Source organism: Plectropomus leopardus, chromosome 9 (genome assembly GCF_026936395.1).
Source record: "Plectropomus leopardus strain MGB_pleo_1.0 chromosome 9, ASM2693639v1, whole genome shotgun sequence".
NCBI classification, from domain to species: domain Eukaryota; kingdom Metazoa; phylum Chordata; class Actinopteri; order Perciformes; family Serranidae; genus Plectropomus; species Plectropomus leopardus.
In genome coordinates this window covers 15,602,548-15,619,385 of record NC_142184.1, presented here as the reverse complement: position 1 = coordinate 15,619,385, position 16,838 = coordinate 15,602,548, and the positions used below count along the sequence as shown (strand labels likewise).

At 39.9% G+C, this 16,838-nt stretch overlaps 1 protein-coding gene across 4 annotated transcripts in view; it reads right to left on the bottom strand.

Annotated features, from left to right (window-relative positions):
- The window catches only part of slc2a4rg (SLC2A4 regulator), a 71,745-nt gene that overhangs the window by 37,522 nt on the left and 17,385 nt on the right, over positions 1-16,838 (bottom strand). For all 4 annotated transcript variants that reach the window (XR_015777477.1, XM_042491236.2, XM_088082069.1 and 1 more), the window contains exons 3-4: positions 3,466-3,566; positions 1,253-1,491 (exon numbers count right to left, since the gene is read on the bottom strand). Coding sequence is in view for 3 of the 4 variants with exons in the window: in XM_042491236.2 (XP_042347170.2) it covers positions 1,253-1,491; positions 3,466-3,566 (340 nt within the window). In the remaining variant the exon portion in view is untranslated. The remainder of the gene's footprint in view (positions 1-1,252; positions 1,492-3,465; positions 3,567-16,838) is intronic.

Genomic DNA, 16,838 nt, shown 5'->3' with positions numbered 1-16,838 from the left:
AGCAGAGAGCGACAGGTCTTATGTCAGTGGCTGTTAAACTGCATTACATTTTCTGAATGTATCTAGCAGGTTTTCCAAGGTCTCTCACTGCTACTACTTTATAGAAACAACACATAAGAGTTGTTTCTCTATAACTGTAGCCCTAAGGCATTACTTAGTGTGCAATAATTTATTTTGTTTTAGGTTAAAAGTGGAATTGACAGCATTCTGGGGCTGCTGTGTCAACCACAAAACCACAGCAAAGTCAAGAAACTGTACTGACTATGGATGTCAACTTATTTCTTAGAATGTAATTTATCATCTAAGTGATATATAGTTAGTCTTAAGCAGGCCCCAAGGAGGTGTGCCATTCTTTGAAGCCAATTTTCATAATAGCCAAACAGTTTAATTGCACCATCATGTGATGCCCTGCGGCCTAAAAAGACTTTTTTTCCAAAGACTTACATGGTGAAAGAGTTTGTAAATCAGTGGATGCATTTTTTTTTTGAGTATCACAACCCCCAGGAAATGACTCGTTTCATTATTGGGATTCAATTCATTCAGTCTGTAAATATTTATAGAAGAGCTGCACAATCATTTTATCTCAATTCAAGTTAGCAGAGCGCTAAACCGGAAGATTAGTCACTTGACCACACTCTGCAGCACTCGGCCAGCACAGGTTTCTGATGCTCTAGTGCCAGTCATCCCCGGATCATACGGTTGATTTTGCCTGCAGCAGTTTAACCATTTGGCTTCATGCGCCACTGAGCAACTATCTTAGGAATGAACGGGGGCAGTGTTTAATGCTGTATCAAGTCCACATAATACAGCCATGGTCCTAAAGCTCACTTATACTCAATTTATGTACGAAAACAGATCTAACCTTGGAACAATCTATGCCCACATACTTCCATGTCTTTTATGTTGGCATAGACACATAAATTAGGTGGCATGAGAGCGCAGAGTCAAAAGTTTCTGACAACGACAAACATGGCAACAGTGGAGTCGTAATAATGTATCCTCCAATGGAGGCAGCATTGTATATGACGGTAGTCTGTGAGGATATTGAATATACAAATGATAACACAGGTGGGATCTCTCAGAAAAGGTGCAAAAATACAGATGACATGGATGCAGTGTACAGACAGAGGTCTCCATCCATGTCCATATCTAACGGTGCACATAATGAGCCCTTTTCATTTCCATCATTTCTGCTGTATTAATCAAAACATGTTGATCAAAATATAAAAGCAACCCAAACATTCATCTTTACCTTTCGCTTCCGAGGTATGGGGTCCTCAAACATGAAGTGCGTGCTCTCAGCGACATCCTCAATGACATCATCGCCCTGGGACGAGAGCAGGAAGTTCTTGTTGTTGTCGTTAGAAAGCGGCGGGGACGGTGTGGAGGGCACTGATTGGTCGCTGGCATCCCAGCTCCAGTTGCCACTGGTCGAGCTGCTGTAGCTGTCTGATAGCACCTCTTTCCAAGCCCTGCTGGCTGGCTCTGGGACTGCAGATTACAGAATGCATACAGTTCAGATTAATGACAAGACGTGGCTAAAAAGCGGATGTTTCATATCTGAAGACAGGTTAATGTGAATGTGAGTGTGAGTGTGCACTATTTTAAAGGCTTGAAATAAAAACAATGTTGGCAACATAAACAACATTTTAACTCTACAAGGTAAATGAAAATGCAGAATCTCTCAAGCCATAAACCATTTGAGCTTATTTGATGAATAAATTCTAATATCTTTAATATTTTATAGAATAAAGAAACTTTACTGTCCGAATATTTTTCATTTAGCTATACTGAACTCTTCCTATTAAGCCCAACACAGCTTTTATTTCCTGGAGACAGTACTATATTATTTCCCTAAGTCTTAGCCCACAAACCCTTTTGCTACCCTTTGACCTTTTGACCAGTTCATCCAATGACACTTGACCTTAAAGACGGGATAATCATGCCGGCTTGATGGGACTTTCACTGTGGTAAAACATGGGAAAAATAAAACCTAAAACCCAACATAGAGTAAAGCTTAATATTATGTATGTTGGGGATTTACAAATACCAACCAATAACTATTTTCTATTGGAATTTTAAGAGCTGAATTCAAGTTAATATGTTGCATAGATACATTTTTGTATGAGGATTACGGTTCATCGCATTACTAAAGCTCTGCAGTGAACCATGTTTCACCCCCATAAGAGACAAACAAATCCCACATCACAGCGTGGCCAATCTCATTTTAACTTTCAACTTATGAACTATGACCGTAACAACTTTCAATATCAAGCCACAAGGTTTTTTTTTTCATGGTGCTGGAAGCTAGGCTACATAATGTACTGTTTCCTCTGTAAGTGTGGGCCACCAGGCCAAAAAAATTATTTTTTACATGCCAAAAATAACACCAAATATACCTATTTCAGGATTTCCCCTATCACTCTGCAGCAGTGCAGTGCAGTGAGTCCATAACTCGCAAGTTAGATATTCCTGCCATCAGCTAGCTAAGTACTTTGTAAAACATCAACGCTGCATTTCTTTCTGGAGGATAGAAACCAAAACATCAAATCAAAGAAATTTTAAATACAACATATTTTGTGTAATATTAGACTTGTTTGGGGAATTTTCTGAACATATTTTAAAAAATACCCAAAACAATCTACATTCAAAACTGTTCCAAAAAATTCAGTTAATTCGAAAGTATTTCCAGGCCTGGAACATAGTTTTTCTAATTTCATAACTTTTCCAGGATTTTCATCTCCATGGGAACCCTGTAAATTTGAGAATTTGGAGTTGTGGTAGAATTAGTGTTTAAATCAAAGATATCAACATCCTTACTTTGCTACACTTTGTGTCGTGTAAGCTTTTCAATAAGATTATCTCTCGGAGCCACAACATCCTCTGACAGGATCTGTGACTGCTAAATTCTACAATAAAAAATTACATTGCTATTGAGTTATTGTCGCCAGCTAGTACACTGGTATGAAACAGCATGATATGGGGAATCAACTGCTACATGTTGCCTTACTGAGAGCAAAAGGAGTAGCCTTGGTTTAATGCTGGCAGAAAAAAAGCAGATAGGACTTTGACCGTCTGGCAGGGTTGGCATGGTAATACTGGAAACAGCAAAAGGAGCTCTGACGTTAGGGTCATGGCTGAACAGTTGGCAGCAAATGCTGAGCTTGGGTAAGCATCTATGCATACAAAGATAAGGGAAGAGTGCTAATAACACTATAAAAAAGACTTCCTTCCATAAGATGAACACAGTAACACTTTAACGACTCAGCAAATCAGTCTGTGTGGGGGTAAACTAACACACCCAAGGTCCCCCTGCTTCACCTGACTGAGACTGAGTAACCTGCGACATGATGTACAGTGAATGACATACATTTGTTTAATGTGGTGGATGAGTCCTTATTTGATGGTTTCCTCTGCAAGTATGTTCAATGTAGAGTGCAGCTGATGCCAAGGCAGTAATGTTACCTGTGGCTGCAGAGGAAGGATAGAGCACCAAAGGGGATGTGGAGAGTGAGGTCAGGACGGTGGCAGCCATCACCTCCTTATCAGCGTGACCTGAGGGCTTCCTGCAAAACACACAAATATAGATTAACCACACAGGAAAAAAGTCAGGTGTAGATTACCACTGCTGTACTTGTCTCTACTTCACCTAGAGCCCAGGTAAGGTAAGTTTATATAGCACATTTCATACAAAGAAGAATTTCAAAGTGAAATTCATAAAAACACATAAATAACAAAAGAGTATAAAATGCAGAAAACGCATTAAAACACATACCATAGAAAGTCAAATAGAAAGTGCAAGAGTCAGATTGCTATTATTAGCAGTGATTAAAGTGACATTTTGCCAATTTAAAAGAGGTTTGTATCAGAACAGTATAAGTAGTAGGCTTGGACGGTTTCTTTTTCTTTTTTTTTTTTTAACTGTCATACCATCCTGGCTCTGCTGGCAACACCGCAACAACAAATGCTGCCAATGTGAACACACACCGCTAACACATGCAGTGCCGGTCAGTTGTAACCTCCAGGGCATGTGATACGCACTGCTTGCAAACCAGCCTTTTCAGTATTTTTTTTCTACTTAAATTTCTATATTTAAAATCACACCGTCTGGGTTTCTTAATACGCTGGTATAACATAATACCCTGATGCCTCCCATTCCTACTGTTTGTATGTGTAAATATACTGTCATAAACTTCCAAACATTTGATGTGTTTTCAGAAACACATTTCAGCTTACCGTTTAACTGTAACACAAAATCATCGGTTGCCAGCTGGACACCATTGTGTAAAACGCTCACATGGTGTCACCTACCAGTGGGAGTGTTCATTGGTCCAGTGAAGTAAAGTGCATTCTGGTGGCTGTCAGTTTTCTACTTCTTGAGCAAAGGTGAATGCCACAGCCCTTTCTATCCATTTTCTCTGTTAACGGGTAGCATCAATTTCAAAAGTATTTGTTTCTTTCTACTTCATAGCCCAGTTTTATGAAAAGACCATCTGTCCAGTTGTGAAGTACTTCTTTATAAACAAAGTGAACATAATAGTCTTTAGCCTGTTTTAAAAGTAGCCTGAATTGGGGCACATTAAAGATCTTCTTAAAGTTTATTCCAGCTGTGTGTAGCACAACAAGTGAAAGTAGCTTCACCCTGCTTGGTTTTAATCCTAGGAACACTAAGCAGACTGGTCCCTGATGACCTCAGAGGTCTAAAAGGGTGTGGAGGCAAGTCATAGATGTACTGAGGCCCTAAACTATTAAGTGATTTATAGGCAATAACATTTTTTTTAAAGTTAATCCTTTGAGACACTGGTTGTAATTGCAGAGATGTGAGACCTGGTGTAAAATGTTCAGCTTTCATAGTTTTTAATAAAACTCTAGCAGCAGGAATCGGGAATATGTTTGAACAAATCAAAGTTCAGCTGTACTCTGTAAAATAGTTTGTTGTTTTGACTGAGTAATGGAAAATTATTTCCGAAGAAAAAGCCCAGACATGTCCCCTGAGAAAACTACAAATCTCTGTAGTCCTCCCAAAAAATATCAACAGGGATGTTGGAAGAAATTTGGATGATGCAGCGAATAAATCCAACAAAAGAAGTAGCCAGAGGAGCACACTGACAGACATGATTATATGCACAGTGATTCTTAGGGAACTTAGAGTGTGAGTTTGAGCGTGTGCATGTGTGTATATGAATATGTAATGGAAAGGCTCGAGAGTGAAAGGGTTTTGTGGTGTGCTTCTGCACAGCTTGTGCAACATCGCTAAGAGAGAATAGACATGCTTGTTCCTCCCTTCCTGCTCAGTCACCCCATGCTGAGCAGTCCACCCTCAGCTTAAACCTTATTTATACTGACCACTTGAACTACCAGCATACGCATACACACAGTATGCATTCATAAACACATCAACATTCTCTGTGAGCCCAAAAAATGTTCTTTGGCAACCGACATTTTAATAAAAATGTGACCGAGCACAACGCTAATTTGTGTCATCCTGCAATTCTGCACAAACATCTCTGCTTCATGCATACTTCTTTTCTTCGTCTATTCTATTTTGCGCTTTTCACCTCTGTTTTTGCTGTCCTTTAAAGCAAAATGCTGGGGAAATTACTAATGGCACAACCAAGACCTCACCCACGCATTTGCAAATGCACATAAACCAACCAAAATTCTCATGTACAACCCCGAGAAAAAGAAAAAAAAAACACGCTATCAAAACCAGTACAGTTAGATGAATATATGAACGTTCACTATGTACAGCTGTATATGTTACATGCAAATTCAAATACTGTAATATGGTGACATATGAACACACATGAACACAGATGCACTAACACAAAACAGACACACACATGCACAAAGAGAGACAGACAGAGGCAGAGATACACATGATCTGCAGCTTTAAGAGGTCCTTGTCCCGCCCCCAGACTTCTCCACTACACAACCAGAGTAAACTGGTTTGAGGCGTTCTCTCAGCCAAGCCCTAAGCCCTGGCAGAGATCCACTCGGAGTCTCAGTGCGCGCGCACGCGCACACGCACACACACACACACACACACACACACACACACACACACACACACACACACACACACACACACACACACACACACACACACACACACACACACACACCCTCTCGACACAAAAGCCTCACTCTAGAGTCCAAAAACACAAACAAAAGTATGCTGCAAATCAGCAAGAGTGCATGTACAGTACCTGCTCACACACCCACTCTCAGAAGTGACAGGACTTTCAAACGTTTTATGGACACAGAAAAAGTTCATAAAAGTGTTTCAGCTCCCACGCTAGATGAGAATGTGTTGGATGGGAAGCAAACAGATCGCAGAGGAATGTACCAGATATGCAGGAATCTCTCAGAGACAGTCTCAACACTGCACGGCTATGTCCACACAAAAGATGCTGGTTTTACTCTTTGTCATCTCAAAATAAGTGTGTGTGTGTGTGTGTGTGTGTGTGTGCGCGCGCGTGTGTGCTTTGAATGCAATGCGGGCAGTTGGCAAAACAGGGTAATTATAAAATACCAACATGGAGAGAATCATAGTATGCAAAGAATAATATCCACACCACAGCTAAAACAGAAGACATCACCAGAGGAGAAGCGGGTAAACACACTTGCATAAACACAAACACACACACACACACACACACACACACACACACACACACACACACACACACACACACACACACACACACACAGAGGCAGTCTGGTGGAGAGATAAAGAGATAACAAGATTAGCCGTGTCCTGTTTCAGTCATTAGCCTTGTTTTCAGCACTACACAGGGCCAAGTAGGGACGCGCTTTTGATTAATGGGCCTCGGTCGCTTCCTTAATAACATTTTTGTGCTGGTTTTATCATTTTGTTGTAAACATGGACATCATGTTGTCAGCTCAACTCCAAAGTTAAAGAAATTGACTGTTTGGCCTGCCTGAGAAGTTGAAAAGTAGATTAATAGCACACCAAATACAATCATGACATGTCTGTTTTGGTGTGTATGTGTGTATTAGTGAAACATAATAAACATACTGAAAGTCAGCTAACCTATCGGTTGATTTCAGTGATGATTCAATCTTTGAAATCCTTTCCCTCTCTCACAAAGCCACACAGAGAAATACCAACACACACCAAGACCCATTAATACCCCGGCCACCCTCCAACCCACTCTGATTTCCTGACATTGAGCTTTTTCCTTCCTCTGCTTCCCAGCAGAAGCATGATACTCCACCGCAGTTTCATTACATCTGGTGCGAGTTTTTGTGTGTATCTGCAAGTGCATGTGTTGAGCAATAAACAACACTAATGGCGTGTTCTAGGCACCCATTCTCAAAAGGGACCAACTGCAGATTCGCTCTTCCTCATGCTGACTACGGTGGAGCTAATCTACTGTTTCTATCAGACTGACTTTGATATTAATGTTTACACCAAGTTAGAAGCAGATGGCTGCCACATTTTGCCATCATAAAACCAGCTCATACAGATAACGGCGTTGCCATCTGCATTCATTGCTTATGATCACATCAGCGCCTGTAGGAACTCTAAATGATGTGGCCCGCCGCTCTCTCTATAACTTCTCGTCTGTCTGTGAAATAACTGCGGAGCCATTAAACTTAGTGAGAGTGGAGAGCGAAGCTTAAGAGCGACTGCATTGATGCAACAGTAAATCTGTCTGCATCTTCTTATGAGAGGCTTTATTTTGGAGTGAAGTTAAACTGGGGATGCCGCCATTTAATGCCCAGAAAGAGGTGATCTGAGAGCAGAGGTCGCTGTCAACAAAGATGGGCTGTGTGTGTGTGTGTGTGTGTGTGTGTGTGTGTGTGTGTGTGTGTGTGTGTGTGTGTGTGTGTGTGTGTGTGGTATATGCTATATATGTGTGTATTTGGGCGGAAGAGTGTTCGGTTTTTGGTTTTCGACTCCCCAAATCTGGATGTTTACAAGAACCTTTCAGTCCAACCATGGTACGTTTATGGCGTGCTGTAAATTTAACGATGACATGATAAACATGCCCTCCCCCTCATATGCAGATGAACATGAAGAGGCTCATACACAGTAAGTTGTGTGTACTGACACCATTCTTACTCTAAAATTTACGAGCCCTGTCACTGACAAACGTGGTTTATGTGACAGGTGCCATGCCGCAATAGGAAAGTCTTCATCTCATTTACATAACTATACCTGCATACAGTACATGTGAGTGTAGTGCGTACATTTGTGGATGCCACTGATTAGAGCATTAGGCCAACTTAAGTACATGCACAATCAAAACCATACACTCACTCTCTCACACCCACACACCCTCTTACCTTCCTTCCTCCCTAAACTTCTATTGGCCTCGGCTGAGCCAAGAACCATCCCCTCTGGCAGCAGTACAACACATGGGCCAGCTTAAGTCAACAAGCCAGGCCCAGGCACATACAGAGAGAGGCAGAGCAAAAAAGAGACTACCGCTTTGAGCCAAGACACAAGTAGCAACAACAAGCACAAGAGAGCAGAAAGGGGGAGAGTAGCGTGTGCCCAAGCATGTGTGTTTGATTGTAGATGGTCATTATTGCAGCCAAGGCACAGTAAGTTACAATGAGTCCAGACTCAGATTCATTTTTGGATGATTTTCAAGATTAATTTATAATTAGTTGGATGCACTTGGAAGAAAACTTCAACACCGGGTCCTAGGAGGACATTTGGACTTTGATACTGCAGATGGTGATATGATGCTACCGTGTTGCTGTTTCTAAATCCCCGCCCCTTTCCCTGTTATACAGTGGGCTCTCTGCTGTTGTTGGGGAGACGACTGGGCCTTCCCTCTATATTTAACACAGCACCTTTGCTCCAGTTACCAGCCCAGTAGAAATCCCTCGGATCTGTCTGGTTTATGGTGCACACTGCACTCTATGAGCCCATTTAACGGTTAAGTGTTGTATTTTCAACTACTTTGTGTCTACGTGACTAATGGGAACAATAATTCTTGAAACTTGTCCAGTATTGAGTGAGACAGCTGCAGGTAGAAGCTGCAAAACAGGCTGCAGTGTAACAACTCAGGGCATGAGCGCATCGTCAATTCACATCCACTAAAAGTGCTTGTTTTTGCCCCCGACAGGCTCAGATTATTATTGTAGTGTCTGACATTATGGAAAAAATCTCTACAGAGACAGACCTTTTTATAAAGAGGAAAATCCTTTTTGTTTAATTGGAAACAACCCAGAATTACCCATTTCCAAACATACCAGCCTCTATTTAAATAAAATAATTTTAGTGTGTATGAAGCCTGCATAATTTTACATCCATCTGGGTGAATAAAGGGTTTATTTCAACCAAACCAGTTGGTGACTGTTGAAATTGTGGAAAGACAAAAAAAACAAGATAGCTTTTGTAAGTTTTTTTTTTTTTTTCTGTAGATAAATGAAGCGTGTTTTACGACGTTAAAATTACTACTGATTTACATGGAGACTGTTGGGTTTGGTGATGGAGATTTCGGGGCTGTTTCTGATTAAACACAAAGGATCTTACCCTTTAACAAAAAGTCCATCACTGTAGGGATCCTTTCAATAATCCTGTCAAACTCATGAAATAAAAATATAAATATGTCAGTGCCAAAATCAAGCATTTTTCATGGACATAATTACCCAAAGTATTGGGTGGTCGCTCTCAATACTGGACCAATTTTTAAAAATTGTTGTTCACATTAGTCACCCAAACACAGAAACATTGAAAAAATAAGGTAGAAGCCAAAAAAAATACCAAACCTAGCCTTTGAGGTTCAGACCTACTGCCACAATACACTTACATGAAAACTAACATGCAGGCTATGCACACAGCAAAAAAATTGACATGTTTATCAGTGAGCTTCATGAAGTGTATTTTTCATCCTTTTTTTTTTGCCTAACCTTATCTAATCACTCTCCCTCCCTGCATGTGTATCCCACCTGTTTGGCACAGCGGAGACTCAGTTTACCGGAACACAAATTTCCGCAACCCCCCACTTACACACAGCTTTTGCAGTCTATGAACACTTTAGAGCAACACTACACATCTACGGGTAACAGGAGGTGATTGTTTCATTCTCAAATAACAATATAAATTTAAGTCTTGGACAACACACTTGAAGTGTATCTTGTTTACCAGGGGAAAAAGTACTGTATGTGTCGCACAGGCTGCTTGGAAGAAACCAGTTGTATAAGGTCAAATGAAAAGAGGAAGACAGAGTGGAAAAGCTGTGCAGTATCAGCAGATTTCATTGCTTTGATTTGGCTGACCACAAAGATAGTATCAAAAATCGTCAATCGTTTAGTATCAAATGATTCAAAGCTGTACAGAATTCAGTATTGAGGTCTTGTTTTCACTGGGGTTGTACACCACCAACAATAATCTCTGATCTCCCCCTCAGCAACAGTGGAGGTCACTTTAAATAGCACGTATCCATCCAATGTGATCATGTGATCAACACAAGCCCCAAAACAGGCATCAGGGTGTCTCTGTATGTACTGTATGCATGTATGCTGGCTTCTTCATATCCACAGCAGCTGTGTGTGCCTTCGACTGGCATGGAGACTGGTGCATGACCTTGGCAGTAAAAGAGTCTAACAACACTGTCACACAAACACATGTAATCAAAATCAACTTTCAAACACCTCTCTGTTTGAGCCGTGACAGGATTACACATTCAATAAACACTGACTGTGTTTCCTTTTGCTTTTTTCTTTTTATCTCTCTCAAACACAAACAAATGCAAATGTGCACAGCAGTGGAGATATGCGCGCCAAAAAAAATGTTTCCAGTCATGAGATAGACTTTTCCTTAGGCAAAGCTTTTCATTTATTCATCTCTAAAACATGTGTTTGCATCACTCATCCTCACGCACACTCAGAGGGAGAGAATGTGAGGGAGGCTGAAAGACAAAGTGACGGCAACCACAAAACCACAATCGTTAACCATACACTTCCTCGTCACGTGTTCTGATATGCATCTCTCTCTCGTCTTTCCTTTCAGCCTGTTTAAAGCTCAAGGGATTCTGCTCGGCTCTAAAGGGAATTTGGACAGTGCGCCATTTGTGTAGATGAGCCTGTGTGTGTTATCATAAAGCATAGTAAATCATTGATGAATATGTAGATGAAGGCTTTTGAAAATGTGACATCAGTGCACACATATGAAATAAAAACAGTGCAGGGAATGTTATGATATAGTCGAACTCATATATCCTGTATAACGAGATAACGTACTGATAATAACTGAGGTAATCAGAACTGACCAGGCTGGTGTTGATGAGCGTCTGCCCGCTGTGCAGCCCTGACAGCTGCCTCATCCATACACACTATTAATAGAACACCCACTGCTCTCCATCCCGCAATCCCTCCGTCCCCCATCATCCTGCATCGACTCCACTGGATTACGTAATGCTCTCCGTCCCTCTCTCTATCGCACTTCCTCACTCTGCAGACAGATGGTCATGATCGGCAGTAAACAGTCAACCTCCGAAACCCAGCACAAACCCCCATGTTCAGTGATGCGAGCCCCTTTTCTCTGTCCAAAACACTCACTAGCTCCATTTTTCCTGTTTTGAATATTATGTAATGTCTTTGTACATCACCTGTCAGGATTCCCACACCCTCTTAAACATCAAATTCAAGGACTTTTCAGGCCAAATGCCCTCAAATTCAAAGACCCTACATGATACAGTTTAACAAACAGATCAAGGTTAATGACTGTGACAACAGAATATTTTTATTACAAGAACAAGCAATCTTTGCAGAAGCTCACAGAGAACGATAAAAACAGCCTGATTTAAAATAATGCACTTTCATTTTAATGTAAAGAAGAAAAATAAATCAAAATAAATTGAATTCCTGTCCTTGCATAAAATAAATACAATTTCTTTCAACAATGCATGTATGTTTACATCTATTTAACATCCACTTTTTTCAATCCACTAAAGTTTACAGAACCATTTAACCATTTTCATCTTATTTAATAAAAAAAATAACACCACTATTATTGCAGTCTTGTAATAAGGACCCCATATTTATATATATATATATACACGTATCATTTATTTATTTTCGCCTTTTTAAAAAATTCTTTATTATTTTCATTTTCTTAAATTTATTTTGTGTCTGACATTAAAAGTATATATAGAAACGGTACTGTCACAATTGTACCTGTGATTTATTGTATTTGTATAAATTTTCATACCATTAGAAAGACCTCAAGCAAAAAAAAAAAAAAACTTTACAAAATTTCAAGATTGTCAAGGGTCCTTGGTAACGTCTGCTTGTATTGTAAATAAACAATTGAGTGCTTTCCGTTTTTACTGCTGGTGATTGCATTTTTGCTTCAAAAACCATAAAAGTGGTGTTCATTTTAGAAGATTGTCTTGCTGAACAAAATGTATCATAACCTTTAGTCTGCTGCAGAGCCTTTCTGAAATAATAAAAAATCCAATGAGAGAAAATAAAACAATGATTTTTGTTACGGGAACCAGGGCAATGCTAACTTTCAGTTTACCTACAAAGAAAATATAATCCCTGTAGCTCTCTATGAATACAAATACATTGATATAAACAAGTGTGTATCACGTTTTTTTTTTTGTCACCATCGATGTGTGCATTTGTGTGTAGACTATAGTCATGTTGTCCCTTCCAAGTACCCAGGCTCTGAACCCCCTGGAGAGGGAGAGGCTGTTAGGCAGGAGCCATGTCTCCTTAACGTGGGCTGTGAGTGTAAAGGCTATTCAGTCCCGGGACAAAAAGCCCTCTCTTTCCATCTCTTGATCCTCGAATGCAATCTGTAGCCTTAGGGCCACGCAGAAACAACAACTAGCTTTGTTCTGGCAAGATAACAGACACACAGCAAAATACATGATTCCCTCTGTGGTGTCTGACTCCCCACGTCTGCATTACTTCTCTTAAACTACACTACCAGCAAGCTCGCAGGTTAGACGCCAGCAGTCAGGATTGTTCTGTGTGCAGGAATCTGAATGGGCATCCCCCTTCAAAGCTAGAGCCGTGCTTGTAGCACTCACTCCTCAGAGAGAAAATGTTGACACAGCACATGCAATTAACTGGCTGACGACAGAGTAGATCATGACGCACTATCTGACATGCATGCCATGCCCACATTGTGGAAACAGCTAGACATGGAGATGTAGTGGGTCATTACGTTTGCGGTTTGAGCCACACACAGGTCAGTTGAATGGTGGAAACACAGTTGGTGTAAATTGGATAATAGATGGGTGCACATAAACAGACAAGTATTCTCCTGGCTTTACAAAAAAAAAAAAGAAGTTACAGGAGTTACATCTGTTAGCTGAGGCCTGATTTCCACCATTCCACTCATACATTTATACATTAGTTGCATACCTAATAATACCAGGGGTGTGAATTTAAGTCACACAACTTGGACTCGAGTCAGATCCCAGTCACAAATTTGATGACTTTAGACTCGACTTGATAAATCAAAAAAGACTTGTAACTCGGCCTAGACTTCCATAGCAGTGATTCACTTGGACCTCAGCCTTTTGATATGAAAATACTTGATATTTTTCCCCAGGTCAAATGATCAAAAATACAAATGCTACAAATTGATCCATTTCCCTTAATTCCTGTCTTGACTTGGGACTTGACTTAAATGCAAAGACTTGAGACATATTTGTGAATTGCAAAACGATGCCTTTGTCCCACCTCTGCCTAATACTACTAAAACAGATGACCATTTGCCAAATTATGATGATCACTGATAAAAATAAATAGTGATAAATCAACTATAATGTTTATATCCTTGGACAAACCAGCAAACAACTAGCAATAGCTTGCTTTATTACCCCACTGTCACTTCAGGCTACACAACAAGATTAACTTGTAGCTATAGCAACTTCCTCACAACTTCTGTCAGTCCCCCCCAGTAACAATGTTGTTGCTACGGGAATGCAGGGCAGTCTCTCCCGTGCAGAGGCCTTTAGATTTCTCCCCCCTCCTCTGTTGAGGACAGCAAACAACACAGGCTCTTCTGCCGGAAGACGCTGCTTCCTTATCAAAACGCTTGTCGTTTTACATTTGAGTCATGAGTTGATGTAGTGAGCCAGAGAAGTCAGCCTAGTAGTTGCATTATTTTATTCCTGGCCGACATCCGTTTCATATATCTGAATAATCCAAACCACTCTGGGCTAGACTGAGGTTTTGATTCTCCAGAATCACAGACGTATCATCTCCTCAGCCTTACAAACAACTGAGCTGCCTGTTTGCTCTGTGGATGTTAAGGGAAACCAGATCAAATCAAGTACGAAAAGTTTATTCTTCATGTCATAAACTAAGTCTGTTTCACTTTGACTTAAACATGAAAAAGGACTCACAACATAGACTTTGATATAAAATTTAGAAGTAAAACAGGCAAGAAAAGATAGATGAGAGCCAAATCAAACAGAAATAAACATGTCTTGAAACTTGGAACACAGATTAAAATGGCGGAGAGCCCTAAACAGAGCGGTCAGTTTTCTCTCTGCAGCACTCTCTCTTATTTTGTTCCTCATTCTTCACTTCCCACTCCCTCTCTCGCCTGCTCTTGAGATTTGCCCTTCTGCCATTACAAGCCAGAGCAGGCCTTTGCTTGGTTTCCTGTGTTTTGCGAAAGCAAACCAATGCTGTTCCAGAGCCACTCTGCTCCACTTACACCCATGAAGCCAAATATCTGCAGGGCAGCATCAGACAGACACAGGCTCCAGCCAGTAAAATAAACTGATCAGTATCTTTTTTTTCTAGAAAGAGAAAGTGACAGAGCAAAAGATCACATGTAGAAAGTGCTTAAAACTGAAGAAAAACAACAGTTAGTGGAAAAATGGATCCAGAGTTCAAGGAAGTGTTGTGACTTATCTCTTATTATAAACCAATAAAGAGAGAGAGAGTGAAAAGGAAGGATCCTCCTACCCATCATATGATTTTGCTGTTTTAACCTTCGCAGAAATAGTGATGAAAACATTTGAGGAAAAACAACTGAGCAAATAAAACAAAAAAGGCCTCCAGTGGACCCTTAAAACCCTCAAAACCTGCATGTTGGTTATATTTGCCTCTCCCGGCAACACAAGTGTGTAGCATAATAATGAAAACAAAAGGTTCAAAAAAGGGTGCAAGCACATTAAGAGATTGATTTTCAGCCATGAGTGAGTGGGATTAACTTTGAGAGTCAATCAGCTCGCTTTGTCACTTAAACTTAGGTATCTGGTGCCTGAGCTGCATTATCATAAGCTTTGAACAAAAAGTCATCTGTCCATCTGGCACCTCAGTGTCTCAAAGGTCTGACAAACTTATCACGCACACACAACACCTCCAATTTAAATCCAATGTGCAGTGTTTAGTTTATAAGGCCATTTCAAAACATTCTTAATAGTTTGTTTGAATTATGTTATTAACAAATGTCTGTCATGTGATGTTATGAGATGTAATGGTATGTATACTTGCCTCTGTAAAAAGAAATTGATCAAAACAAAAGAAAATAAATAAATAAATAATAAAAGAAAAAATGCGGACGTGACACTGTACAATTAATAATGAGCAAAACATATTCACAAGCTATATTGTTAAGAATTGAACTCTGAGGACAAACAATAACCAAAGAGGACACTGTGAAAGAGATAATGCATAAATTGTCAGTTTCTTGCATTAATAAGGTTTCTGGTTGCTCAAAAAAAAAAGTTATGAGAACAATACCAGACAGTAACAGTTTGTTTATTTGTACTGAACCATCACAGCACGAGGGTCACGGTCTGGTGCACGCAGCCCCATGTAGAGTGATGCACAGGATGCGAAGACAAAGTTCACGAGCTCAAATTCTGCCTGCAAACTTTGAGCTGCACACTGTTAGCAACATATGCAGAAATGCTGGAGCTGAAGAGTGAGAAACAGAGAGAGAGCTGTGTGTCAGATGAGGACAGTGTATCCGTGTTGCTCCTTGAATTTTAAAAATTGCTACGGTGGAACTACATAAAACTCCTCCTAATGCACAAATTATATTTTCTATTATTCTGTTTATTTTTTTTTCCAATTTCATAGCATAAGCAATGCTTTTAGGTTTTATAAGCTTTTGGGAGTGAGTTTGTTCTGTGTTCATACAGAAGTATTTGAAATGTGCCTTATTTTTCTAATGAAAATTGTTTATTAAAAATGCTAGCAAAATGTTGCCTCAGACCCCAGCAAGAGGACTGTGTCTGTATAAAATAATTGAAATCTTTGTTCCAAACTTGCTCCGAACTGTGTGTGTACTGTTTATACTAAAACACAACACTGTATTTCCTGAAAGCTACACTTTTGACCAAGTCAAACCAAAGCAGGTTGTTACAGTGATGTACTCTAACAATATAAAAGTATAGAGTGTAAAAAGTGAGTGTGCTAAACAGTATGTGCCTGCTGGTCCAAAACCTGCGAGTTTAATGTGCAGTCAGAGCAAATCTGTGTCAGGAGTCTAATTTTAAACCAGTACAATCCAAAAAACAGCTTTTCCAGAGGACTGATTCAAACTGGTTATTTCTTTAATTTGTAAGTTGAACAGCACAAATTACAATTATGCTAATTCTCTTTCCATTTACAGGCCTAAAGTGCAATTTCTAGGATCATATGTAAATTACTTTTTAAAAAAATATATAAAAATAATGAAAAACATGACGACTAGTGTTTTACTTGCGTGAAACATTATAAGTATCAGAAAATACTAAAAATACATGTAGTTGTTTGTGTATAATACGTGTATTGTCATTTTGAGGTAATGATTGTGCCTTTCATATCATGATGTGGCTGCAGTGCTTTATCAGCCCTTCTGTATCAGCCCATCTTCAGCTCCCTACGAGCAC